Here is a 26,910-nt window from a genome sequence, read left to right as displayed (position 1 = left end):
ATATTACGAATACCAATTAAATGTTTGGTATTTCCTACAGATGAAAAAACATATGTCTAGCTTGATGGTTCAACGTATGTTTTATATTCATTGCAAAACTGTAAAATTTTAATTGACGGATCAATTACGAAATGGACGTTTATCTTATTTATTTATATCAACTATAGAAATATCTTTAACATATTTTAATTGTTATGTTCTCGTGCATATATTTTTTAAAAACATTATTAAAACATTATTCTTGCAATCGTAACTTCTATTTATTAGTAATTATTATTTAAATAATAATAATAATAATACTAAAATTTATTTGAATTAAGTTTTAAACGATATTATAGTCGAGGCAAATTTCAACTATAGTTTTCGGACAATAATTTCATTACCAGGTCCTTTTAAATCATAATTGAATATAGAATTTCTTTTTCCTATTTTAATATCTAAATGTAAACTTAACAGATAGTAAGATAATTACGCATTACATGTACATATTATGTTTATTTTGAGACACTTTCATTATCCATTGCATTTCAACAGATTCGTTTAGAAATTTCACGATAGAGGGCATAATACATCAACTGCAACAATTTCCTAACACTTATTTGTAATATTAAATTATAATTAATTTTTTCAAATATATTTATTCATATATTGTAGTTTAATTTCGGAAACAATTACAAAATCTAAAAAGATTAAATTTATAAATATTCTATAGGCCCTAAATCTATCTTTACACATGATACTAAAATTATTTTCTTACAAATATATTTATTTTAATTGTTATTACAGCACATCTATATATAGTAATTATGCATATTAATTATTAACAAATAATTCAATTGCTAAAGTTTCAAATAATAAGAAAATGTATGATATAATTTATTCTACCTTAAAGTTCTAGGGAAATTTTAAGGTAATATCTCATGACTCGATTAATTTATTTCAATAGATAAATTAAATGCTATACATGGATAATTCATAATGTTATTTTATGTCATAGTTTATATGTTATTTTATATACGATCTACATGCCAAGAAATTAATTGATAGCGAAATAAAAAATCTTAATAGAAAGCGGCAATAATCATGATCCCACCACGCGTGATTGTACGTTAATCATGTGTATTTTAAATCGTATCAACGATGTGATTTTTTCCTAAATTTCATAAGAAACAAAATAAAAAAAATTCTGTGAAGAAGAATATGTGAACGTTTGCTCACTTTTAGTTATACATTATATATAATTTATTTTCTGTCGAATATTTATTTTAAATAAAAGAATGGAACATTTGTAACATTTGCTCCAAATAATATAAATAATTAATAGTTTTGTACATAAATGAAAAAATTGTATTCTTATAATTATTTATTAAATGATGAATCAAACATTCAATTTTAATCGTGTACATACTTGCTTGATTTGTAAATATTGAATAGTAAAATTATTTAATTGAATTATATTAAAGCAAGAAGATACAAAATAATGTATCATATATTTGAAAATCATGAATGAAAATTATACAAAAATTACTCAAAAAATTCATGTATCTAGTCATAATGATTGAATAATATATTATACCATCTTTTGTTAATTTTAATGTATATATTTTTAATATACAATATTCAAGTAACACAAAGCTACAAAATGCAATGCTTGAATAAAATGCCATCCTTTGGGGATGATACGCTGTCTGCCTGCATTCAGGCTGAAGTAAAAAATATGGATATTACTAAAAATTGTAATGATGCAGATAAATGTTTCAAAGATGATACATTTCTCTCTAAAGTAACAAATATATCAAATAATATCGATAAAGATATTGAAATCAAAGGAAAGTCGCATAGTTCTACTAACAGGAAATGTACTTCGAGTCAAAATAATTTAAAATGTAAAGAACTTAAAAAAGATAATGTTTTAAAGTCAAAACTTGTTAGCAGGACTAATATAAGTAAATCAAAATCAAAAAATATTACTTCCTCAAAAGAGAATCATGATTCATATGGAATTAGTAAAGAAAATGCTAATGTAAATGTGAATTATATAAATAATAATTCTTCAAATACAAGTATATTGCCAAAACAATATAATAAATCTGAATCGTCAACCTTGCATGTTGATAATAGTAATGAAAAAAGTAATGTTACAAATACTATTACGTTTGATACAAGCAATGTAAAATTATCTGATAGTAATATTCTTGTAAGTAATAAAGAAAAATCTTCCAAATTAAATGCTTCTATCTCTATTATTCCTACCCAAGAACGAAATAAATTAGCTTCTTGGGGTCTACCACCAAACATTCTTCAGGTAAATTTGTATTTCTAATAAACTTATACTAATTTCAAAATAGTTAATTCTATCTATTTCTTAAATTTCAATTATGACACTAAGTGTTTATTTTTATATGTTACAGAAATATGAAGCACGAGGAGTAATTACTATGTTTGATTGGCAAATTGAATGCTTATCAAATCATAAGGTCATTGAAGAAAACCGTAATCTTGTATACTCTGCTCCGACATCAGCTGGAAAAACACTGGTAGCAGAAATTCTTATGATAAAAACAGTATTAGAAAGGAGAAAAAAAGTAATTTTTATCTTACCATTTGTTTCTGTTGTTAGAGAAAAAATGTACTATTTTCAAGTAAGATCTTTTCAGTGTATGAGTAAATAATTTAGGAATGTTATATATGTCTTATATGTTAAACTGTAATTTTTTAGGATTTATTATCTGATAGTGGTGTTCGAGTAGAAGGTTTTATGGGCGGTCTTATGCCCGCTGGAGGGTTTGCAGCAACTCATATTGCAATAGCAACTATTGAAAAAGCAAATTCATTAGTAAATCATCTAATGGAAGAAAATGAATTAATCAACTTAGGCTCGGTAATCATAGATGAATTACATCTTGTTGGTGATCCAAATCGCGGATATCTTCTCGAATTACTTCTAACTAAATTAAAATATATGACTTTAAGGTAATTAAAATATGTTTATTTCTATGTGATGTAAGAAAAATATAAGCTACTATTGTAAATAATTATAGAAATTAATATTCTATTTTGTTGCAGAAATGAAAGTGTTAATATACAATTAATCGGTATGTCTGCTACGCTTCCAAATTTGTCCATTTTAGCTAAGTGGTTGGATGCAGAATTGTATAAAACAGAATTCAGACCAATACCATTAAATGAACAATGCAAGGTATTTCACAAATTACAAAATTGTAATATGTTTATAATTTGAAATTTTTTATACAAATCCTTATATGCTTTTAGATAGGTAGAAGTATATATGATAATAAATTATGTCTTATACGAAACTTGACACCAATGCCAGAATTAACTATGGACTCAGATGATATTCTTCACCTGTGTATTGAGACAATATCTGATGGACATAGTGTACTAATCTTTTGTTCTACAAAAAATTGGTGTGAGAAACTAGCTGAACAAATTGCTGCTGCATTTTGTAAACTGGGTATATTTAATAATATTAAATTTTTTAATTTTGAATTTTAGCTTATAATTGCATAATTCATAATATTCATAATAATAATTCATAATCAATTTTTTTTTAGGTCGAGAAAATACAAAACTAGGTAAAACTTTAAGGCAGCAACTAGATACTGCATTAATTTCTGAAACATTGGAGCAACTAAAACGTAGCCCTACAGGTTTAGATAACATATTAAAGAACACAGTTTCTTTCGGGACAGCTTTTCATCATGCTGGTCTTACCATGGATGAACGTGATATTATAGAAGGATCTTTCAGGTTTTTAATTCACGTATCTTCCATCTTATATGAATATTTAAAACAAATTAATTACATGTTAAATTATTTCAGATCTGGGTCTTTAAGAGTTCTTGTTGCCACATCAACTTTAAGTAGTGGAGTAAATTTACCTGCTAGACGGGTGATTATTAGATCTCCAAAATTTGCTGGAAAATTACTAGATAGTCTTACCTATCGACAAATGATAGGACGAGCAGGCAGAATGGGAAAGGATACAGCAGGTAAAGATAATAAGATCAGATAAAATAATGGAGTAAATCAATTTAGTTCAATGCATAAGTTAATGAAAGTGAATATAGACTCAGTTATATCTTCATAGGGGAAAGTATACTTATGTGTAATCCAACTGAACAAAAAGCAGCTGAGATATTGTTATCAGCTTCTTTGGAACCAATTGAATCGTGTCTTGAGGATTCAACACCTTTAATTCGAGCTCTTCTAGAAGCTATAGCTAGTGAGATTGTTCATACTCCATTACATCTTGAATTGTACATTAAGTGTACCTTAGTAAGTTTGAGTGATGAGTACAACTCAAAAAGTCCTTGGAACGACGCAATCAAATTTTTAGTAGATAATGAATTTTTATTGTAAGTACCATAAAAATAATTATTTTCAAGTTTTTTTATATTAGATGATATTTTTATACTCCATATAACATAATATTACATAGGTTACAAAAAACTGAAGATGGACATAGGTGGGTGGCTACAGCTTTCGGTAAAGCATGTTTAGCAGCTTCTATTTCACCTAGAGACGGTTTATTCTTACTTGAAGAACTTCAAAAAGCAAGGCGATGCTTTGTGTTGGATACAGAATTACATGTGATATACCTAGTGACACCACTAACTTCTGGAAATCAAATTGGAAATATCGATTGGATGACATTTTTAGAGTTATGGAGAATGCTGTCAGAAAGTGAACGTAGGGTTGGGCAACTTGTTGGCGTAGAAGAACGATTTTTAACATTAGCTGTTCAAGGCATTATACGACCAGGGAAATCGGTGAATTATTTTATATTTGAACAGTATATATTAACAATTGATATTAATGAGTGAATATATTTATTAATTATGTTCACTAAATAATGTAAACTTCTATTTTCAGCTTAGTATACATAAGAGATTTTATACTGCATTAGCATTACACGATTTAGTTCGTGAAGTTCCCCTTAATGTAGTTTGTACAAAATATGGCTGTTGTCGTGGAGTTTTGCAAACTTTACAGCAATCTGCTTCTACATTTGCTGGTAATATTTCTTATCTATTATAAGAAAATATTTAATTGGATGATATAAATATTTTAAAATGGTCTTCAGGGATGATCACGCAATTTTGTAAGCAATTGGGCTGGGGCTGTCTAGAACTACTAGTCTCACAATTTCAGACACGATTACAGTTTGGTGTATGTAGAGAGTTATTGGATCTATTGCGTCTCCCAATGTTAAATGGACTACGCGCTAGAAGTCTTTACAAGCATGGAATCACATCTGTAGCAGAATTAGCTACTGCTAATGAACTTGATGTTGAACGTGCGCTTTATAAGGCACTTCCTTTTGAAAGGTACATTAGTAAAATATTTTATCGATTCAACAAGAGTCTATTATTATTGAAATTATATTTTAGTGAAAAAGAACAGGACGGTGAACACGAATCGGAAGCAGCAAAACGAAATAAAATGAGAACAGTATTTGTCACTGGAAAAGACGGTTTAACACCTCATGAAGCTGCAACGATGTTAGTTCACGAGGCGAGAACGTTAGTACAAGTAGGTAACAGTTATAGTTTTAAAGATTGATATTTTTGAATGATTTTATATCTTAACCCCATACTTTGACGAGTCTGAGTCGTGATGAGAATTTTAAGCCAAACCTGAATACCACGAGTCTTACTCGTGGTCTTAACCTCGGGCCAACTATGAATGTCTCGAATGGTGTCTTTTTTCTAAACACGAGCGCTACTATCTCGCACTCAGTCGCACGATATAATGTTTCAAGTTCCGACACTCTGTCTCTGTCGCTTCGGTTCCTTTCTCGACCATTCGGGCACAATGATTGGGCCCGGTTTCTTCCGAGTTAAATGGTATGGTAAGGGGTCTTAACATTGCACTTCATTTGCAGAATGAACTGAGATTGCAAGATATGTCATGGAAACAGAATGAACAATTGGTCATTACAAACAAATCTAATAGCGAAATAAGTTTATATGACCAACAAGATAGATTTCAAGCAACAAAACGCACAAATGTAGAAATAAAACTTGAAACTACATACAGCAATTCTAAAAATAAAGATAATTTAAGCGAAATTGTCATTCAAAATAAATATGAAAAGAATCCATGTTCAATAATCAACGAGAGTATGAATAAGAATGTCAATTTTGTTAATGAAAAAGAAAGATCATTAAATCACAAATCCGATAAAAATAAAAAATCTAAAATTAATGAAAATGTTACAAAAAATATTAACGATTCTAAATGTAACTTAGAAAATAATACATTGCAAGAGTCAAAGCATGATGACTTAAAACTTATTGATCAATTATTACAAATAGATATTCCTGAATTTTGTGATACTTTAGCTGAGGAGCTATCAACTAATTTCTTTGAAAGTAGTAGCCCTAAAATAACATCTGCTTCAAGACGAAATAGTGAATCATTACTCGATTTCAACGATAGGAAAAAAGACTGTACCCGAAATGTTACTATTAAACATTCCATTAATGAAGTCCAAAACATTCGGAATGTGAATGATATACCCATCAAGAAAATAAGAATTTCGGACGAAACAAGCACTAAAGTATCATCTTACAGAAATACGATTACGCATTTATCTAGTTTTCAGAATGATTTAAAAACAGAAGTTCTTTCGAGAAGTCCTAGTCTTTTTGATGATAGTTTAAATCTCGACACACAAATTTGTAATGCTCTTGAACAAAATATCGTTGATTCTCTACAATTCACAGAATTTGAAGAAACTAGATTATCTGAACCCAAAGTAACAATACAGGACAAAAAAGATGTAAAGTTACAAATCACTTCTAGTACTAACAACAGTGAGACAGTTACAGAAAAGAATGTGAAAGATAAACATATAAATAAGAATTCTTTAAATTCACAAGTAAAACAGAGCACACTTTCGTGGAAAGATGATTCTTGGAATGAAACGAAGAAAATAATGGAGAAGTTAAATCAAATTAAAGATAAAAATAACCATAATATATCAGTTAAATATAGCATCAAAGATGGAAAAAATGCGAATGTGCAACATTTTGTAGAAACTAATGAAATAAGTAGTTCAACGGTAGAGATAAAAAAAGGACCACAGAAACGTAGACTGAGTAATGTACAAGTTGCAAAATCACCTATTGCAAATGTCATGGTTTTTAGTAAGAACGGCGGAACATTGTTAGATTCAAACAAATCAGATTCTGATGACATTGTTATTGCTTCCCAAAATATAAATTCACCTGCTACAAGTAGCAAGTTACAAAGTAAACTAGATTCTGTAAGGAAACAGAAGTTGTATACTCAAAAAGTTTCTGATCGGATATTTGATGATAAGAATCATGCAACTACTGTTTCAGACAGAATAGAAATTGAAAAATGTAAAATCAAATCAAGATTAAATGAGATACTTGTACAAAAAACATTAACTAGTAAAAGTTCTAGTATAGACAGTGTAATTTTGAATTCAGACGAAGATACACCCATAAAATCGGAAAATTTTTTACAAAAGTCTACATTTAATTTAAAAAGCATTCAAAATAGCCCTAAAACGTGTGTAAAAACAAATGAACTTGCAGACACTGTAAATGAAACAACTAATTGGAATACATTAAATATTATAAAAGTTGGAAGTGATAGAGCCACATTTAATTTATTTAAGCGTGAAGTGATGCAGAAACGATATATTGCGTTAGCTTTAAATTGTGAATCGTATAATGATAAAACTAATAATATAGGCTCTAAGATCATTGGTCCTACTACTATTGAAAGAAAAAAGAGGTCTAAAAAAATGGAAAATTATGTGCATGCGGATAGAAAATTATGTGGTGCTGCTATTGCTTGGGAAAACAATATTGCATATTATATTTCTTTCTCTAATGAACGAGGTATTTAAAATTATGTTAATATTAATTTTTCTCCCTCTTACTTTCTAACACTATAAATTTTCAGATTTAAAAATCCCAGGCAAAGATCAAATGAAACTATTAAAAGAATTGCTGGGTAACACATTTTTGTATGTAAAATGTTTTGCAACTAAAGAAATGTTTAAAACCTTATATAAATGCTGTAATATTACCGCAAGTTGCAAATTTTTAGACCCAAAAGTAGCAGGTTGGCTGCATCACGGGAGCAGTCATGAAAAAACATTTCATGAAATGGTAAGTAATATGTACAACTTTATATTTTTATAAATAAAGTTACATATTATATTAAGTTATGTTCTAATTGTACTATATTTAAATTAATACACAAAACAGGTGAAAGAATATTTTCCACAAGGATGTTTCATAGCTAAAAGAATAGGTACATGTTATGATGTAGGACCTGGATTGTATATCGAAAGTGAAATAGCAGGAGAGCTCAGAGCATCTGCAGAAGCTGTACTTACATGGCATATAACAGATAAACTATTAGACAAGTTAGAACAACAGAGTCCAACATTACTATACACATTTAAAGGTAATAAATATAATGAATATCCTTCGTTATTACTCTATCTCATATTTTTTTACATTTTTGAAACATTAAATATATTTTCAGATATTGAAATGAGGACAGTGACCTTACTAGCTTGCATGGAATTAACTGGTTTAGGTGTATCGTTAAAATCATTACAAGATTTGTCTTCCATCATCCATGAAGAGATGATGTCATTAGAAGAACGAGCATATGCATTATGTGGAAGAAAATTTAATTTTTCCTCATCTAAGCAAGTTGGAGAGGTTTGTAAATATATTAATGAGATGGATTGTTATTCGCACAGTTGTTTGAATTTAAGTGCTAAATTGTTAATTGTATAGATTTTAGGCTTATACAAGGGAAAAAAGATTAGCGTTAATAAAGCTGTATTAGAGCAGTCTGATCATCCAGTATCTAGTCTTGTTATGTCATGGCGTAAATTAAGTGCAACTCAATCTAAGGCATGTATAAATTAAACAAGTTTTTGATGAAATTAAAAAACTGAAATTACATGTATAAGTAAATGCGAGGATTCTTTATGAAAAAATGTAGAATAAAATTTTTTCACCAGAAGCTTCGTTTTCAAGAATAGTAAATTTGCAAATTTATTTTATTTATGTGCCTGGTCAATTCCTAATTAAACATGTTCAAACTCTATTTTCTTGAAGATGAAGCTTTAAACAGGAAAATTATATTCCACATTTTTAACTTACTTTCACATGTATATAGAATAACTTTCCGCTAATTGTTTACTTATGCCCAGTTAATAATTAGCAAAGTTCAAGCATTTTGAAAACTAAAACTCGGACGAAAAAATGTAATTTTACTCTATATATTAATTAAATAATTCAAAGTAAAATAATGAAATACATTTTTTAGATTATTTATCCAATATTGAATCTATCTCAACACAGTTCTCGTATTCACGGTAATTGTATTACATCTACATTAACGGGTAGAGTTTCGATGCATGAACCAAATTTACAAAATGTGCCAAAGGATTTTAATTTTAAAGACAATAACTTTACAATAAGTGTTCGAATGGCATTTATACCAGCAATAGGCAATGTTATGTTGTCAGCAGACTACTGTCAACTTGAATTGAGAATATTAGCTCATTTTTCGAGAGATACACTATTATGTGATATTATGCGGAAACCAGGTGATATTTTTAAGAACATTGCAGCCAATTGGAATCACATATCTGAAGATCAGGTAAATATTGTATAAACAATTTATATTGTTAAAAATAATTTTATTGACATATATTGACACGTTAAAAGGTTGATGATAAAATACGTCAGCATACAAAACAATTGTGCTATGGTATGATCTATGGCATGGGAGTGAAAACACTTGCTGAGAATTTATCAGTAGACGAAGTTAAAGCCAAAGAATTTTTGGAATCTTTTATGAATGCATACCCAGGTATATCTAAGTGGTTGACTAATGTATTGGACGAAGCACGTACAAATGGTTACATAACAACTATCCTGGAAAGACGTAGAATGTTTCCTGAATTGACAAGTACAAACCCAGTGGAAAAATGTAGGTGTTCCTAAATATAGATTGGTTTCCATAATAAAATTTTTTTGTTTAATTAGGAATAAATTAATGTCATTTTTTAAATCTCATAGTACAAGCAGAACGCCAAGCAGTGAATACAAAAGTTCAGGGTTCTGCAGCTGATATTGCTAAAAAAGCAATGGTGAATGTCGAAGAAAGAATACGAGTCGAATTTCCAATGGCTACAACCATTATGCCTAGTAGCAATCCTATTCGTAAATTGAGAAGTAACAGTAGAGAAGCACAACAAAGAGGTGGTTATCTAGTATTACAACTCCACGATGAACTTTTATATGAGGTCAGTAATAGCTTTGTATCAGTTTTCTATTTTGAATGCTTGTATTTTACCATCTTTCATTCCTTTTCCTTATATTAGGTGAATATAAATGATTTAAACCAAGTTGCAAAAATAGTAAAGGAATCAATGGAACAAGTATGTCAACTTGCAGTACCATTGCCTGTGAAACTTAAAGTTGGACCAGCATGGGGGGATCTTTCTGAATATACTATTTGCTAATCTACTAAGTTTTTCTATAAGAAAATATTTAACATTGTCTAATTGTTTGAATTAAGTTCTTAAATAAAAATTTTTTTATATACACTTTTACATAAAAAGGTAGTCAATCATGTTTCAATTTTTTTTTATGACTTATAATATTGTGCATTTTTGCATAGATTTATAGTAAGGCGAATTGTATGTACATATTTATTCTGTTTTTTATCATATTTTTTTATATCGTAATATGAAATAATGAATTGTATATTTCAATGATATAAATAATTGCATATTTCAGAAGATTAAACTGAGATTTAAATAATAAGTTAATATTTACTGAACATGAATTTTCAAACATTTTTTACTATTTGTATCATATTATATAAAGTATCAAAATTTATATGATACAAAGTTTAAGATTCAAATTTATACAAAAAAGATTAAAATAGTAATTTTTATACTTTTACTTATTAATATCATTATTTTTGTAAAAATGTATAAGTAAGTGATTGTGTTGTATAATACCACTGAATTGTATAAGAAATAAAAGTCTTTGTTGTTCAACATTTTCTATTAATATACATAATAGTAATCTTGTAAGCATTATATCCTATATGTAACTTAAAAAAGATATTTCTTAAATTGTATCACAGGGAGGTGCAAGAGATTGATGTAACTTTGTTACTGCTGTTTGTACTATTTGTTGAAACGTTTCATCTTCTTTACTGGTAACTTCTAAATTTAATAAATCTATATGTGCTTTTTTTCCATCAACTGTTACATACAGCTTTTCTCCTTTAAATATCTTAGGAACCGAGTCCTCCCCAAACATTTCTTGTAACATTTCTATCAAACATTCTTTAAAATGCATTCGATCCATTTTTGTAGGTGCTGGTAATACTTTGGGTGGTTGTTCCATCATCTCAGCTTGTAATATTGCAGTCAAAACAGAATCTGCGTACATATCATTTACAGGTGTTGCGATCCACTCCATAGTAACAATTTTTCCATCAATTGTGACATCAATATTTTTAAAAACACGTAATTTTTTATCATCTACAACTTCCAAATTTCCAGCAATTTGAGTTAGAAGATGTTTTAATACTGGTAATGATGCTGAAAAATAAATGCTCTGTCTTTGAATAACTTGACTCATACTCATGTCCGTATATTTTGATAAGTCGCAAGGTGCTAGCATATGATAGTTGAAATTTCTTTTCACTAAAACCCCAGATAATGTCTGTCCTGGTTTTGGTGTTTCCATTGCTAACGTGCCCATTACTTTGGCAGTTTTTTCCCCCCTAAAGTATAATTCTACAGCAACAGTATTTCTTGGATTATGTATTTCCATTATTGTATTGGGATCATCTTCATATTCTCTTTGCAATGCTGCTTTTAATCTACCCATTTCGTTTTGTTCCCCATGCACAAGTACAACATGTGGTGGTTTTAAAATACGTATGAATTCTGAAGTTTGTTGATAATCTGTATGTGCTGAAAATGATATATAATCAACAGACATTTTTAATGGTAACTTTTGTCCAGACATGGTTGTAATCTCTTCAGGTTCTGATAAAATAGTTTTTGCCAATGTTCCCTCTACACAATAACCAGCGATTATAACTCCATTTTTTGCATCTGTACACCACGATTCAAATAATTCCCTCGATAGTCCACTTTGCATCATACCGGGAGAAGCCATTACTACACATGGTCCGATATCTTCAAAATGATCAATTCCTTTTAAATTGGAGATATGTTTAAATACAAAGGGATTGTTAATAGCTATTTGCCTTCTAATTTTGTCGTTCATTGCATTTACATAAGTCTGATAAACAGCCATACACTTCTTTGCTAAAGAAGAAGCATAATAAATGGGAATTTCATGAAGTTCAGGATGTTGACTCCAATATTCATCCAAAATAAGGAGAAGTTCTTGTGCTCTACCTAATGCAAACACTGGTATTAAACATCTTCCCCCTCTATTAACAATTTCATGAACTAAATTTGTAAATCTTCCTTCACGATCTTCTCTTTTTTCATGTATATGTGTACCATAAGTAGATTCAGTAATTAAAACATCTGGATGAATATTTGGAATTTCAGCTGCCATCAAATGTCTATCTTCTTGTCGACTAAAATCCCCAGTATATAAAATTTTAACACCTGCTATTTCAATCATAAACATAGCAGCACCTAATACATGACCGGCATTATAGGCCCAAAATTTGATTCCAAACACATCTTTTTCTTCATGGAAATTGATAGTTTCTATTTTGTCCATACTAGTTTCTAGATCAGATTCAGTGTATAACATTTGTTCTGTCGCAATATTACTAACTTTGATATAGTCGGACAAGAGCCAACGATATATAGCTTTAGTGGCGTGTGTCATAAAACATCGTCCTTTAAAACTAGTTTTTTGTAAAAACCATGGTAAGGCTCCACAATGGTCCAAATGAAAATGAGAAATTAACAGCAAATCAATCTCATCTGCTTCTACCAAGTCCACAAATGGTAATGCATCCATGCCAGATAAGCCAGGGTGTATACCACAATCTAACATAATCTTTTTGCCTTTAAATTCTAACATGATACACGATCTTCCTACTTCTTGGCCAGCTCCAAGTGGTCTAATCGATAATAAATCACTTTCTTCGGCTGGCACTTGTGTTTCTGGCTTTCTTTTCACGGACATTTTTTTATAATTTTGTGATTATCATCCAGTGTATCATAAAAATTATTCATAAATCACATTCTCATGTGTAATTTGTTCCAATTATGTTACAAATGACACACGTTTTTTCTTATGTTTATAAGCATTGTTTGTACAAACATATCTTATTGTTACGCCAGAAAGAAAAAATGAATCTTCAATGATCATATACTTAACTAATAAATAGCGCGATAATAGAGGTTAGAAAATTGTACTTCAGATTTAGTGGTTAAAATATATGAAAGATATTTTCAATGAAATTAGTTAAACAAATCTAATCTTCTTCTCTGTTATTCGTAAATTACCAACAAGATATCACGTTAATATTTAAATTAGTTTACTCCAACTTTTAAAACGTAAGTTATGTTATTGTGTACGTATAGAGCAATTCAATACCCATTTACAAGCGCCACAATTACAATATACTACACGTGGAAGCGTAAGTATAAAATTTAATATAATTTTATTTACATGCACAATATGCACATATTTCATTACTAACAAATATTTTAATTCTTACAAACGGAAATGTAAATATGTAAAATTATACCTATGGTATAGTTTCTCTAAAAAATGAGATATATTTTATTTAACTTGATATTAAAGAAAGAAATAAAGTTATACTCTTCGTTTAAATTATTCATAAATTTTAGTAGAAAAATAATTGAAAATTTCCACTCAATACATAAAAATATTTATATATTTTTCCAAAAAAAGTTATAGATTAACTTTTAAAATTAGACATATTAAAACTAAAGATTATACATTATAAAGAATTATCTGAATTTCCGTTAATCATAAAATCACGATAGATTCTTAAACTAGGAATTTGGAAATTTTTCTACCTTCCGCTGTCTTTTCTTAAATTTAATACAACGATATAATGACTTGAGTTTTGTAGAAATTTTAAATAGAATTTCGACCTTAAAATAGTGTTTTTAGTTGGAACAGGCTTGGAATAACATCGATTTTAATTAAATAAAAGCGTTACAAATTAAAGGCTAAGCTAGATTATACATGTAAAACTCGTACCTTAATCGCCAACTCGAATTTTTCATTTCCTTCCCGTACAAGCGTCTAATATCCGTATGTATTTGATATCCCACGTTAGAATACACAACTTTCGTAAACTGTGTGCAAAAGCAATTGTTTTAATTGTAAAAATAATATAGATATTTAACTTTTTATTCGAGACGAAAAATTACGCGCACTATTCAAAATTTCAACCGACGCTATCAAATTACATATACTACGTACATGTTACTGTCGACAGGTGGTGTCTCTACGTTCTATTCAATTTTAACAAAGCGCGCGAAAATAAATTGTTTTATAACATATAATTTTATATTTGTATTATTATATTATTCTGCCTTTTTATTTGTAAGTTATATATCATCTCTTATGTCCTTGTAACGATATGTTTAATTCAAAATTTAAATATTTCTCATTTTTATCATTTCATTCTCACTTGATTCAGAGAAGATATAAAAAATTAAAATAAACGCAGAAATGTATAAGATAAAGAAGAATATAAAAAATAAAATACCAGCTTAAACAAATTTTGACGATTTATATATACAAAATTGGTTTGAAAAAGACAAATGTGACATTGCAGATACATATGCCTACATTATTATATGTACTTAAATTAATAAATTTATTATTTATATATATATTACTTATATATATATATATATATATTTTATAAAGCAATAAAATTTATGTCAACGATATTTAATGAATAATAGGTATCTATACACATACCTTTTAGTTACTAAAAATTATTAATTGTTGAAAACGTTTTGTATACTTTGTTAGTATGTATCTGCAACGCGAAAAAATATGTGAACTTTAACCGAGAATAATTTAGTTTAACATCGAAAGATGGCGCATTTACGAGTACTGTCTGGATGAAAACGCGCCAGATTAGATTTCAATAAAATCTAAAATATTTGTAACATTCACGAAGATCATATCACGTAAAAGTATTATATATCTTTATTTTCATATATTTGATATTATGATATTACGATATATTTGATATTTGGTCTGTAGTGAAACAATCGTAACCTTGCGCGAAGACTTATATTTTTATTTCTATCAGCTGTCGATCGCGTAGGTATTTAACAAAGTGGGACCATAGATTATGCTAGTAGTTTAACGGATTATTACTCGTGACAACGTAATTCCAAGATAATTGGCTAACAGTTCTAACTGTATCTATCTACTAACGGTATCTAAGTGCGTTGTGTCTTCAAGAGTAAAGTTCACACTTTAATATGAGTACGTAAAACATAAATATGTCATTAAAATACTTACAGTGTCGTATTATCGTCTATTTCGCGTTATATATAGCTCAACATTTGATTATATAATTTTAACATTTGATTACATAAGGTTGACTGGCACAAACTCTAGGTCGCACCAGGATATGTATATAGTATTATCAAGCGTAGCTCGATTTCTACTGCCGCAAATTAATTCAAACATTACGATATCTTCGAAACATACAAATATTATATTCGAGATATAAAATAGCTGGTTCTCATTTTAGTTTTTATCTTTACGAAGAGATTACAAGTTTCTTAGAAATTTGTCAATTTTCTCAGAAAGAAGCTTACGAAGGATATAATCTAACGACTACACTGTATACTGCGCTATGTACATTTCGCAACTATCACTCTTGTTTACCCACTTTTTCCCCACAGTGTATGTATATTTAAAACTACCTGACGAATTTGAGAAAAACTTTTAAGAATTTATTCTAGATCCATAAATGATAACGATACCTGATCTTATTTATTGACGTTAAGATAGATAAAAACATTATTTTTATTCGAATATCTAAATTCTGAATTGATTTCGTTATTCGCGTATACTCTTTATTTGCTTATTATCCCTTTGCGATTCGCGCCTGAAACTATCTAAGTAAAATTTGAAAAGAGAATTTTGCGAATTTATTTCAAAACCGCCAAAGCAACAGAAGACGTATCTTTATCCAAATATATAACATCATCCATGTATTTTTTACTATATTGGCAATTTAAAAAAGAGGAACATTTTTTGTAATAGACAAACTTTCTTACTACTTTACAAGTATCATACAGATGCAAATATAATATTGCATAAGTTTAGATGTTATCTCAAGAAATGATCGGACATGGTATATTAATTGTAAATTTAAAAAAAATGTTAAATAATTGTTCGACCTTTTTATATATGTGTTTTGTTATAATTCAGCAAGTTCAACTTGCAGTGCAAGTTGAAATAGCAGTACACGCGAAGGAATCGAGATGCTAAAGGTCATGAGTATATGCTAGTCCAGTTTGTCGCTTCAGTTTAAAATAGCGTATACAGTTACGATTCTACAGCCAAACGGTTCAAGCACACAGTTATTTTAAAGCTTCTATCTTACAGACTTATTCTTTTCTTCGCCTATGTCTCGCATAAAATTAGTTCTAACGATAATTATTCTTCTGGTAGGTTTATTTTGCGAAGTAGCAGATGGGGACTTTAGCCTGGAATTGGTTCAAGTAGTAAGTATTAATCGTTTATTTCATTTCACTTTATCCACTTTTAGTTGTTTATTGTCCTAATAATTCTTCGGATTATTTTACAATTTATATATTTTAAAGCTGTTTACTTTGTAATTACAATTTATCAATAGTCATTCGATAACGAATTATGTTTTAAGTTATCGTATTAACCATGAAAATGTAATATTCAATAACAACAGCGAATACTTAATAATACAATTGGTGCTACAAAAATTAAGAAAATATCTCGATACGTATTATTCGTAATTCTTGGAATTTCCCCAGTTATTTAGACATGGAGATAGAACACCACGTGAAAAAGAAATATCGCCAGTCGATTATCATAACATGTCAATTTATGAACCGTGGGGTCTTGCTCAACTGACGAACGTAAGCAGCAATGACGAACGTCACACGATAAAATAAAAATGTTAATGTTATAACAAATAAACTGTTTTCAGGAAGGAAAGATGAGAGAGTATCGGATCGGAACGATGTTAAAAGAACGTTATGGTAAATTCTTGGGAGATATTTATCGTCCCAGCGACGTTTATGCGTACAGTACGGATCACGATCGAACGAAAATGTCCCTGCAATTGGTGTTAGCTGGACTCTATCATCCAAATCCACAGCAAACGTGGAATCAAAATTTATCGTGGATGCCTATACCGATTTATTATATGCCAGAGAAAATCGATAATATCCTGAAACCCGATCTTTCCCCGTTGTAAGCGTTTAAGACATTTTCCTATTGTTTCATCGTATATCGAAACGAAAGAGACGCAAATTTAGAAAGAACGATAGAAGAAACTAACACACCAATTTGAAATACTAAAAGAAAGCGAAACGTATGCTATAGAAATGTAAATATTAAAGTCAAGATGTTTTATTTACAGATATATGAAAGCTGTGAACGAAGTTAGAAATACGGAAGATATTCTTCGAAAACTACTACCCTATAAAGATCTATTCAAGCTACTTAGCGAAAAGACCGGTCTGGATATAACGACAACGCACGTGGCATATGAAATATACAATCAACTTGTAGCAAAGGTACGAGCAATTATTTATTATAATCCGAGAATAGAAGAATATTACCTCTCGAGTAATACCTGGTAACGATTATAACGAAAATGATTTGAAACTGAAGAATTTTGTTCTAATAATTGAATTACAGAAACAGTTGATAAATTTTAATAATTTAGATTTGAAAAATCGGGCAGGATGTATGTATATTAAAATAATTTTGCAGGAAACCATGAATCATTTATTGCCAGAATGGTATTCCGACGAAATTTCCAAAAAGCTACAAGATATCGTGAAGATAGAATACGAAATTCGTTCCTACACGCCGCTTTTGAAACGATTGAACGGCGGTCTGATCATCAAAAGAATCATTGACAATATTCGAATAAACGAGAAACGCGATAAACCAAGAAAGATTTATTTGTATAGCGGACACGAAGTAAATATCGCTGCTGTTGTAAGAGCACTGAATCTAACCGAGCCCGAGATACCGCCTTATGGATCTGCGATTATATTTGAGAAACTGAAAGATCTAAATAACAAGGTCTACATCAGGGTAATTACGTTTGATAATTTATCAATGTACTATGTATATAATTGAATTAATTTATTCAACGGGCTAAGACAAAATTAACACGAAGTATAATAATATCAATGCATTAACGTAGTTAACGATAAAATCGATAAAGTTGCCGATTAATATATATTCGTACGAAGATAAAAAGATATTAATTCTTAGTAATTAAAAGTTATGAAACGTGATTAATCGAGTATGTGTAATTATGGTTGGCAACAAAACGCGAGGTGGCAAAAACTATTTTATTCGTAATTTGGTTGGTTGTTGCAAGCATATTAGACAATGCGTTGGTTCGTTTGGATGGAATAAAGATTAATTCGTATTTTAATTTATTATTACTCAATTATATGTATTATTTTTTTTCTTTTAGATGCTATTCTGGAACGGAGTTACGAACGAATTGAAAGTTTATAAAATTCCAAAATGCGACGAGATTTGTCCAATTGAACAATATTTAAATATCGTAAATGACTTGCTTCCATCGGACGAAGAAGTTAACCACAAATGGGATTACGTATCGAAAGAAGAGTTGCAAAAGCTATACGTCGAAACGCTTAATGTTAATTAAACGTTGGTCATATTATGACAACGATATAATTACGACACGAAGTAATACTTGGCGGTAATATGAAAGATAGAAATTTCTTTACGAACTATCGTAAACTAATGACTTAACGTAGCCAACCGATAACAATATGTACTTATAATATTAAGTATTTTCAATTTAAGCTCGTTAAGGAACAAGTTGTCTTATGTTCAATGAATAATCTTTCGTAACAATTTCAATTTTGCTTCTTTTATCACGCGCATGTATCACGAACACGAATTTTAAATTTTAAATACGATTAATTTTTGAGAACTTGTTCATGACACATTTTATATATTGACTCAAGTTAAAACTACAATTGCCGAATGTATTATGTACAACCGATGGTAATCTGAAACTATTATTTTAGTCGATGATTATAGTCAACGCCGTTTTACCTTTTACCGACGCACGATATAATTATTTATGGGAAGTTATCTTTACCGATGTTTAACGAAATGATTTTAATCGACCACCGATGACAAAACAATTTATCGATCGTATGACCTTTTCTTAACTTCTTCGACCGATCTTGCGATGACATAGATACGTATATTATATTCCAGTTTAGTTTTGTATATTCGTCGAACGCATAGTTCTTAAATCGCTATAAAAATTAGTGATCGATTGTTATAACATTCTTATATGTAAGATCTAGAATTCTTTTAATAAGAAAAAATAGAATAATAACATGCTTTCATAATATGTATTATATAAAATGCTGAATTTAAAAACATTTGCTACTGATGTTTCCATCTTCATACATACATACATACATATATATATAGAATATTGTTAAGAATACAAATATTATTTCATCCGATTTGCATGCCTTCTCTACTTAGTTGATTTAAATTTAATCGACAGATTAATATATAGTACATCGTAGTTTTAATACAATTATTAGTATTTTAACTTTAAGAACAATGACTTGTAAATTTATTCGAAAGGAATTTGTAATAAAAATTCTTTTTACGATATTTTATACTTGTACGAAATGCTAATTGCGTGTAATGCATGTTAGTACATGTAGGAATGATAAGTTTAAGTCATACAGTTCCAACTTATCTACGTATCTCTGATCACTTTTCGCCTTTATAAGATATTAAGTATTACGCAAAAGTAGAATATGCATTAATATATATATATATACATATTAATCTTTCATTACCATCTTGTCATCCAAGCCTATTTCTGTAAATTTGAAAACACAATTTGTAATAGTTTAATCAAAATTATACAATCTATTAGTATTATCTAGCATTATGGTAAAACTATACTATCAGCGATCATGTTCGATCGAATCTTTTACGTATACAAAACCATTGCTTCGAATAATGATTTTGTATTCGTCAGTTGATAAATATTTTCAACAAAACTTGCCATAGACCGCGTATTTTTAAAACAATAATCAATACGTACTCCACGCAATTCATACGCATACTTCCAATCGTGGCCGCTGTACGTGTCCCAATCGCTCGTCCGACGTTCATTGACCGATCTCGCACCGCGAAAAACAATCCAAGCAATTTTCTTTTCTTTTCGTTTATTTATCGTTTCGTTCGATAAGGCGACCTACGCACCTACGATAGTTCGCCAGAATCTCGGAAGAGTCGTAAAAACGTTTTAAACAAATTTTGCGAATCTATCGCGCGTACCGATAATCAAACATCGTGCGAAAAAATTGTATCGTATATTATTTTCTTCTTATTTCTCGATAAGGTCATCGTCTCGTGCCCGCTCGTGCTTGTTGTTCGACCGGATCCCAACACGTACGATGCATAATTCATAACGTTTCTCTTGCTGTTAACGATATCGCCCTAAACGTATACGTATCTACCGTCATTCTTAAATGTTGGATTTTTGAAGAAACTATTAACGCGGAGATAGGCGCGTATATCGCGTTAGACGCAAAGTTTTGAACGAGTACATTCGATGCGAGAAATTATTGCACGTTGTTTGGCTTCGTACGGGACGGACGGCGAAGAATCGATTGGCGTGATCGGATTAGAGTTCGAGTACGACGACTTAACTACAAATGATCATAATACATACAAACAAGCGCAAACGAGCGTTTGAGCGGTATAGAATAGTCAGAATTGTCATTAAGCCCGAAGAATGGTTGCCCGTTGTGACCCGTGGGATCTGCCGGTTGCGTCTACACGCGCCTCCACGCGCCTCCACGCGCCTCCACGCGCCTCCACGTTCGACCGAATCCAGTCACACGGACAGCACACACCTTCGCAAACGTTCGATTCCCTCGATTCTTGCCTCGACCCCGACAGATCTCATATCATCCACCGCCATCCCCTGGGCTCTCACTCATCTGCCGACAAAAGAGCATCTGCGCGATCCGATCTGTAATGCTGCTGCAACCTGTTCACAAGTAGCTTGCCCCGTGCACAGCATGAATTCATTATCAGTCTAGTATAAACATATTGCCATTGGAATCGGGAACGGGGAGCCGCTGTCAGTGGCGGAAGCTACGCGCTACCAATCCGACCGCTGCTTCTGCCTATTATCCATCCTCCCCCCGGACCACCTATCCGTTCCACGGCTTACCATTCTTTCATACGTCAATCAGCTTATAGAAAATTCTGATTTAGTCAATTTTAGCCGGAACGCGTAAAACTATAATCCCATAGACGGGGTTCCGATCGAAGATTCGCCGGAACGATGGACTGTCTGGTTTCCGCAAGGTGTCACGAGTATTTCGTAACTAGAAGCTGTTCTCCGTCTTATCGTTATTTAAGATTCGTAAATGATCGTGATTTAGTCGGCTTTAACTCGCCGGGACGCGTTACCGCGATACCATGAGCGGTGGTAAACATTTAGGTCGGAAGAAAAATTTAAATCGAAGAAGAGTAAGACGATCGAAACGTAACAGTCCCTTTTCCATATTTTGCTATTACGCATCTTTTATCCGTTTTTGCTTGAGATTCCATGCATGCGTTTCCAATTCGTAGAGAACCCTAGGGCTTAAAAGTTTTTTCTTGTTACACTCTGGTCACCCTTAAAAATACTCACCCTTCCTACCTCACACCTTCGCGCGTAAGATAAACACAGTGACAGCTGTCATTCGATCGTTTCTATGTATACGAAATATACGTACTTTGGATAGAAACGACTTTTAGACGGGAAAAACTTTGTATTTAACGTTGTTCGTCTACGAATAACATTCTATGCGTTGAAAGCTATACGGTTCTACAAAATTCCATCAGTCGTTTCGTAGGTACTGTAATCGTACCTTTATTTCTATCGCACATAGTAAACAGGCGTTTGTTTTAAAGATTCGTACGAATCAGCCAACAAGTTTCTCCGTGATTATTTTTCCAATCGCCAACAGAAATCGCTACGATGTAGATAAATCTGTTCCATGTGTTACAGAGAATTCTTCGAAAAGCCCAACTATCTAAAGCTGCGATATCTTTAGTCTTGTCTGGAAACTAACGAGAGAGAATCCAGTTTATAGACGGACGATGTTTGACCGAAATTCTCAGGAAAACGGATTTTCGCGATGAATCGCCGGAACTGGAACGAAAGCGGTGATCGAAAAGAAAAGAAAAAAAAAAAAAAAGATAAATTCTTCCTAGGCGTAGCTAATATAGCGGACACACGTACGTAGACGTAGGTACACGTGTGTGGTCAATGGCAGGCTGACTGTATATGCAGGACTGCGGTGGCAGGTGACGGCGTGTTGTGAGCTGCATAATGAATAATGCCAAAGCCGAACCACAAGCCGTTCCTGTCCTTCCACTTGGCTGACTGAATGACAGCCAGTCTAGGAAAAACCGCTGATTGGCTGTACATGCTCCTGGCTCTCGTGTCTGTCACATTCTCTGTGTCTACCTATGTGGGGCTCGATCGAAATCAAGCTACACGCCGAGACTGATTTTCGTGTTTCCACCGGAAGGCGAATTCGTTCGATTTCTCGTTTCTTTTCGAATATGCCGTATCGCGTTCCGGATACAACGTTCGATCGATGATTAAATGCTAAGTTTCAACGAGACAGCGTTAAAGGCTGTGCGTTTAAGTACGATATGCTCGAGTTTCTAGAGAATTTGCAGATTGTTAGCTTTCGATCGAATTTTTACGTTATTACGCGTATACGCGTAGATATAAGAATCGCTTTGCTTTAATTTAACGCGCGAAATGCATTTGTAAAGCGCCGGAAGATATTTATAAACGAGGGTTCAACTACCATGCACGGTGTTTGTAAAGTTTTCTTAGCACTTTCGCGTATATGGTGCCACATCCGAAGCTGTATGGTCGATGCGATGTTGTTACTGTCACGATATAAATTATAATTAGTGGAGCCCGTAATACCCTTTGAATAAATAATCAACGAGTAGCAGCAACTACCCGTACGCTCGCCTCCATTTAAGTCAAGGTCTCGGAACTCATTTCTTGTCACACCTTTATGCTCCCGTTGAACATAAATTTACACGGTAACCGCGTCTCGAAAGTCGAGCTGCCGCTACGTCGATAATTCGACAAAGGACGATTTCTTTTCCGTTTCGTCTATCGACGTTAATGGATCGACGAGTTTCAAAAGCTAAATTAAAATTTAAAGAATTTTTTATCTCTCGTAAGAACGAATATATTATGTTTTATACAATTTCTTGCTTTTCCTTTTAAATCGACTCAATTTCAAACGTCGTAAGAATTAATTTGTAAGTTTCGAAATACGATAAAAACGATACGTCGCAACTTTATTATATAATTATTATTTATTATATAATTTTTATCGCGTTGAAGCTGGAGAAAAACTAAAATTCACAGCGCCTATTTTATAACTAAAATACAGCTTAAGGTATGGAGATGCACGAGTAAGACTTCGTTTAAAGGACACTGAAATTGCTGGCTCGCAACCCTCGATAACCGTGACGGTGCTTGGAGAATCGAAAACTACTTTAAAGTAATTAGAGGATTGTCAACCCATCCCAACCCATTGCCTGTTCCCATTAGGGATGTTCCTCGAGTACAGATTCGAGTGGGATGAACGAGGAAAATCCCTGCTCTCAAACCCTCTCGCATCACGAATCCGACTAAAATTTGCAGCTGGATATTATTTTAGGTGGCGGAAAATGTTCGATCTACCGTTACGTAAAATGCTACGTATTACGTAAAATTTCAAGAATTTATACGACGAGAGTTGCCGTCATTGTCCAATTTCGAAATTTTGCCTTTATTTATTTCAAATAATACCATTTGTTCTTCGTACAAATACATATATATATATATATATATGAAACATTTTACGTCACAGGCGTAGAATTCGTTCTTTCTTTACCATTTTCCATGGATAATTAAGATAAGATAGATAAGATAATTAAACCAACAGTTACGTTATCCTGGAAACGAGCGTAAAAGACGATAGACCACAGGTACACGTAGATACTGGTAATACGAAGGAAGTTTAGGAATGATTTAAGATGGTATTTTATTTTATTCTTTGTCCGAGGTGGAATCGATACTCGATGCAGAATTTTCCAACAGCTTTTGTCCGTGTTCGGTAACAAACGGCAGATGGTTTCCGAAAAGGCTTTCGGAGCTGCTCTTCTTCGGAATTCGTCGAATTCGAAATGGTAGCGCGGTCTCAGTTTCCTAGAACGCTCCTTGCACGCAAATTGGGTTCAACGTGAATACTTAATGCGAAACTGTGGTCGAGCAGGAGTCAAGGTGCAGTGATGGGAGACAGAGAGGAAAAGGTCGTTTGGCGTCCGTCCGAGGTGCCAACTTAGTTAGATCGTCCAACCAGGCGACTTCGCACGGTACATCACGTCCGATATATCATCGACATTCTCTACCGTTTACTATTATACATTTTCCAAAAGGCATTTTATTAACCGAGAACCAAGATATTTTCGCTTACCTAATGACCGAATCCCCTGTCATAGATTTATACGTATAATTTTGTTGCTCTTCGCATAACGATATATCGCGTATCCTTATAGTTAAACTATGAGATTAATCCTTCTTAAATAGTTGCGATAATAATTTATCGCGTATTCGCACGATGTTAATTTAATCGATCTATTCGAATCTAAGTTTACGATATTAATAGAAATTTCATTTAATCCATTGGAAATTTGAATCATACTGTAAATAATTTTCCAAAATGTCAACGAAAATATGGCAGTTTTTAAAGCGTACGGCGAGACACGCAGGATCGTAGCCAAAGAGAATGGAGGAAATCAGAATCGACGGAATAACGTATGTACATACATACGACAGCATAATGTATAGAAGTAAAGAAAATTTTCTGTTTGATTTCATGGCAGCATCCTTTTATCGAACATTGTACCTACTAAAGAAACATGTTACGTATTGAAGAAGATCTTGCTTCCGAAGCCACGCGATCCGTATTCCGACGATATCAGAAGAATATACGATGTAAATGATTCTCGTTATTAGGTAGAAACCGAGTTACTTCGACCTGTAAGCGAATTACAAAAATTGCGAGCTGTTCCCGTGCCGTGGCAAGGATGTATTTTCTAGTAATACTTAAACGCGACCATCTGTATTAAGGGAGTAATACATGTATAGATTATAGTGAAAGTACAGCTTACTGCGAGTATTAGAAAATATTTAAAAGAATTCAACGTTGTAGATTTCTTTACGTACATAAATATATCGAACGAATACAACAAGATTGAAATCGAAATGACACTCGTATATTTAAAATTGTAGGAATTTTGTAGAATTTTAATCTTATCGGTATCGCGAATGTTGATAGGATAAAATATTCGTAGGTATAAAGAGACTCGGTATCGTATACGCGTAGCTGTATACGTTATTTCGCGAAATACGTGAAATACGTCGACCACGCACGGTTAATCGTCGTTTCTCGTTACCTGCGAGCAATATCGGTTGCTTTTTTCTCGCGTTGACATCCTTCGGAGGAAACAAAACGATTTACTCGACGAAATTGGACGTGAGAAAGTGTTCGCGCCACCGCAAAAGCGAGAAGAAAAGAAACGAGGAAAAGGAGAAAAGAAGGGGGGAAAAAGAAAGAAAGAAAGACAAAGATATACGTTAGAGGCTGTGTGATTAAAAAGAAAGAGCAAGTCGACGGGAAAGAAGTAATAATCGCTAGAGAAGAACGACGCTTATCCTCTGATACAACATTCCGGACGTCCTCGGTATCGTGGTCACTGCAGTCGCATTAGTTAGGACTAACAACGCTGGCGGACAATCAAAAGCTGATGGGCCATGATTCGCTATGATAATGAACCATGAATATGGCATGAGGCGAGTGAGCTGGGGACGGCAACTCCTCGCTTCGCTCGCTAGCCTCCATACCGTGGCCAATGGTCGGGGTTAAAGGGAGTTGAGGTGGGAATATGAAGGGATGAGAAGAGTCGAGCCACCGATGCGCGGTAATACCTCTGTTGACGCTCGGATTAAAGTCTTTTTCGACGCACGCATCGAACCGGCTTCATCGGCATCGAACCCTCCCGCTTGTCCACCCTTTCTGTCACGAGTCACCAAACTCGGCACAGAGTTATCCTTTACATTTTCGATGCAAAATCCTCTACGCTCCGCGCCGGCGATCGAGCGCGATTCTTGCCAATCGGTTTCTTCCCGATAACCGAAGAAAACAACTAGCTAACGAGCGATAAACCAGCAACTAATTCCAAGTTTTTCGCGAAAAGCGAACGAGACTTGGACGCGTTACCCGATAAGTAACGTTGGCGAAAGGCATAAAACGTAGAAGACAATGGCCGAGTATTACTCTTCCGATCTTCCAACGTTAGAGGAGGGTCAAAGAATTGGAATTATTTTCGGATGGAACGTTCGACTGATATTTTACTTTGTTATTTCGAATAATAAAAGCTGTACGATTTAGAGAAATACACGGACGATTTGATAGTACTTGATGATTTCTTAGTAGTATAGGCGATTCGGATCGATAGATTTCAGTGGTAT

At 32.2% G+C, this 26,910-nt stretch overlaps 3 protein-coding genes across 4 annotated transcripts; 2 read left to right on the top strand and 1 right to left on the bottom strand.

The window, feature by feature from the left end:
• Positions 1–1,279: 1,279 nt before the first annotated feature.
• Positions 1,280–11,101, top strand: Dnapol-theta (DNA polymerase theta). The gene is made up of 21 exons (XM_072019955.1): positions 1,280–2,305; positions 2,412–2,642; positions 2,720–2,973; positions 3,067–3,199; positions 3,274–3,475; positions 3,576–3,771; positions 3,844–4,013; positions 4,112–4,379; positions 4,463–4,793; positions 4,897–5,038; positions 5,108–5,351; positions 5,415–5,556; positions 5,909–7,901; positions 7,966–8,174; positions 8,274–8,475; positions 8,557–8,738; positions 8,817–8,936; positions 9,355–9,690; positions 9,759–10,023; positions 10,113–10,339; positions 10,418–11,101. Exons 1-21 carry the CDS (start codon positions 1,595–1,597, stop codon positions 10,556–10,558), a joined length of 6,699 nt encoding a protein of 2,232 aa, XP_071876056.1. The 5' UTR covers positions 1,280–1,594; the 3' UTR covers positions 10,559–11,101.
• Positions 11,070–13,671, bottom strand: Cpsf73 (cleavage and polyadenylation specificity factor 73). The gene has a single exon (XM_072019956.1). The coding sequence runs from the start codon at positions 13,233–13,235 to the stop codon at positions 11,175–11,177; it is 2,061 nt and encodes a 686-aa protein (XP_071876057.1). The 5' UTR covers positions 13,236–13,671; the 3' UTR covers positions 11,070–11,174.
• Positions 13,672–15,368: 1,697 nt separating this feature from the next.
• LOC139995897 (venom acid phosphatase Acph-1) lies at positions 15,369–19,714 on the top strand. Of its 2 annotated transcripts, XM_072019834.1 has the most exons (7): positions 15,369–15,536; positions 16,737–16,789; positions 17,075–17,179; positions 17,251–17,516; positions 17,686–17,842; positions 18,042–18,371; positions 18,763–19,714. In XM_072019834.1, exons 1-7 carry the CDS (start codon positions 15,533–15,535, stop codon positions 18,958–18,960), a joined length of 1,113 nt encoding a protein of 370 aa, XP_071875935.1. In that variant the 5' UTR covers positions 15,369–15,532; the 3' UTR covers positions 18,961–19,714. The 2 variants fall into 2 exon arrangements, with proteins under 2 accessions (XP_071875935.1, XP_071875934.1); XM_072019833.1 differs by lacking the exon at positions 15,369–15,536 and having other exon boundaries at positions 16,558–16,789.
• Positions 19,715–26,910: the final 7,196 nt, after the last annotated feature.

The sequence above is a fragment of the Bombus fervidus genome, chromosome 16 (genome assembly GCF_041682495.2).
Source record: "Bombus fervidus isolate BK054 chromosome 16, iyBomFerv1, whole genome shotgun sequence".
NCBI classification, from domain to species: Eukaryota; Metazoa; Arthropoda; class Insecta; order Hymenoptera; family Apidae; genus Bombus; species Bombus fervidus.
Note: the sequence above shows the minus strand (reverse complement) of the source record. Positions and strands in the feature narration are given on the sequence as shown.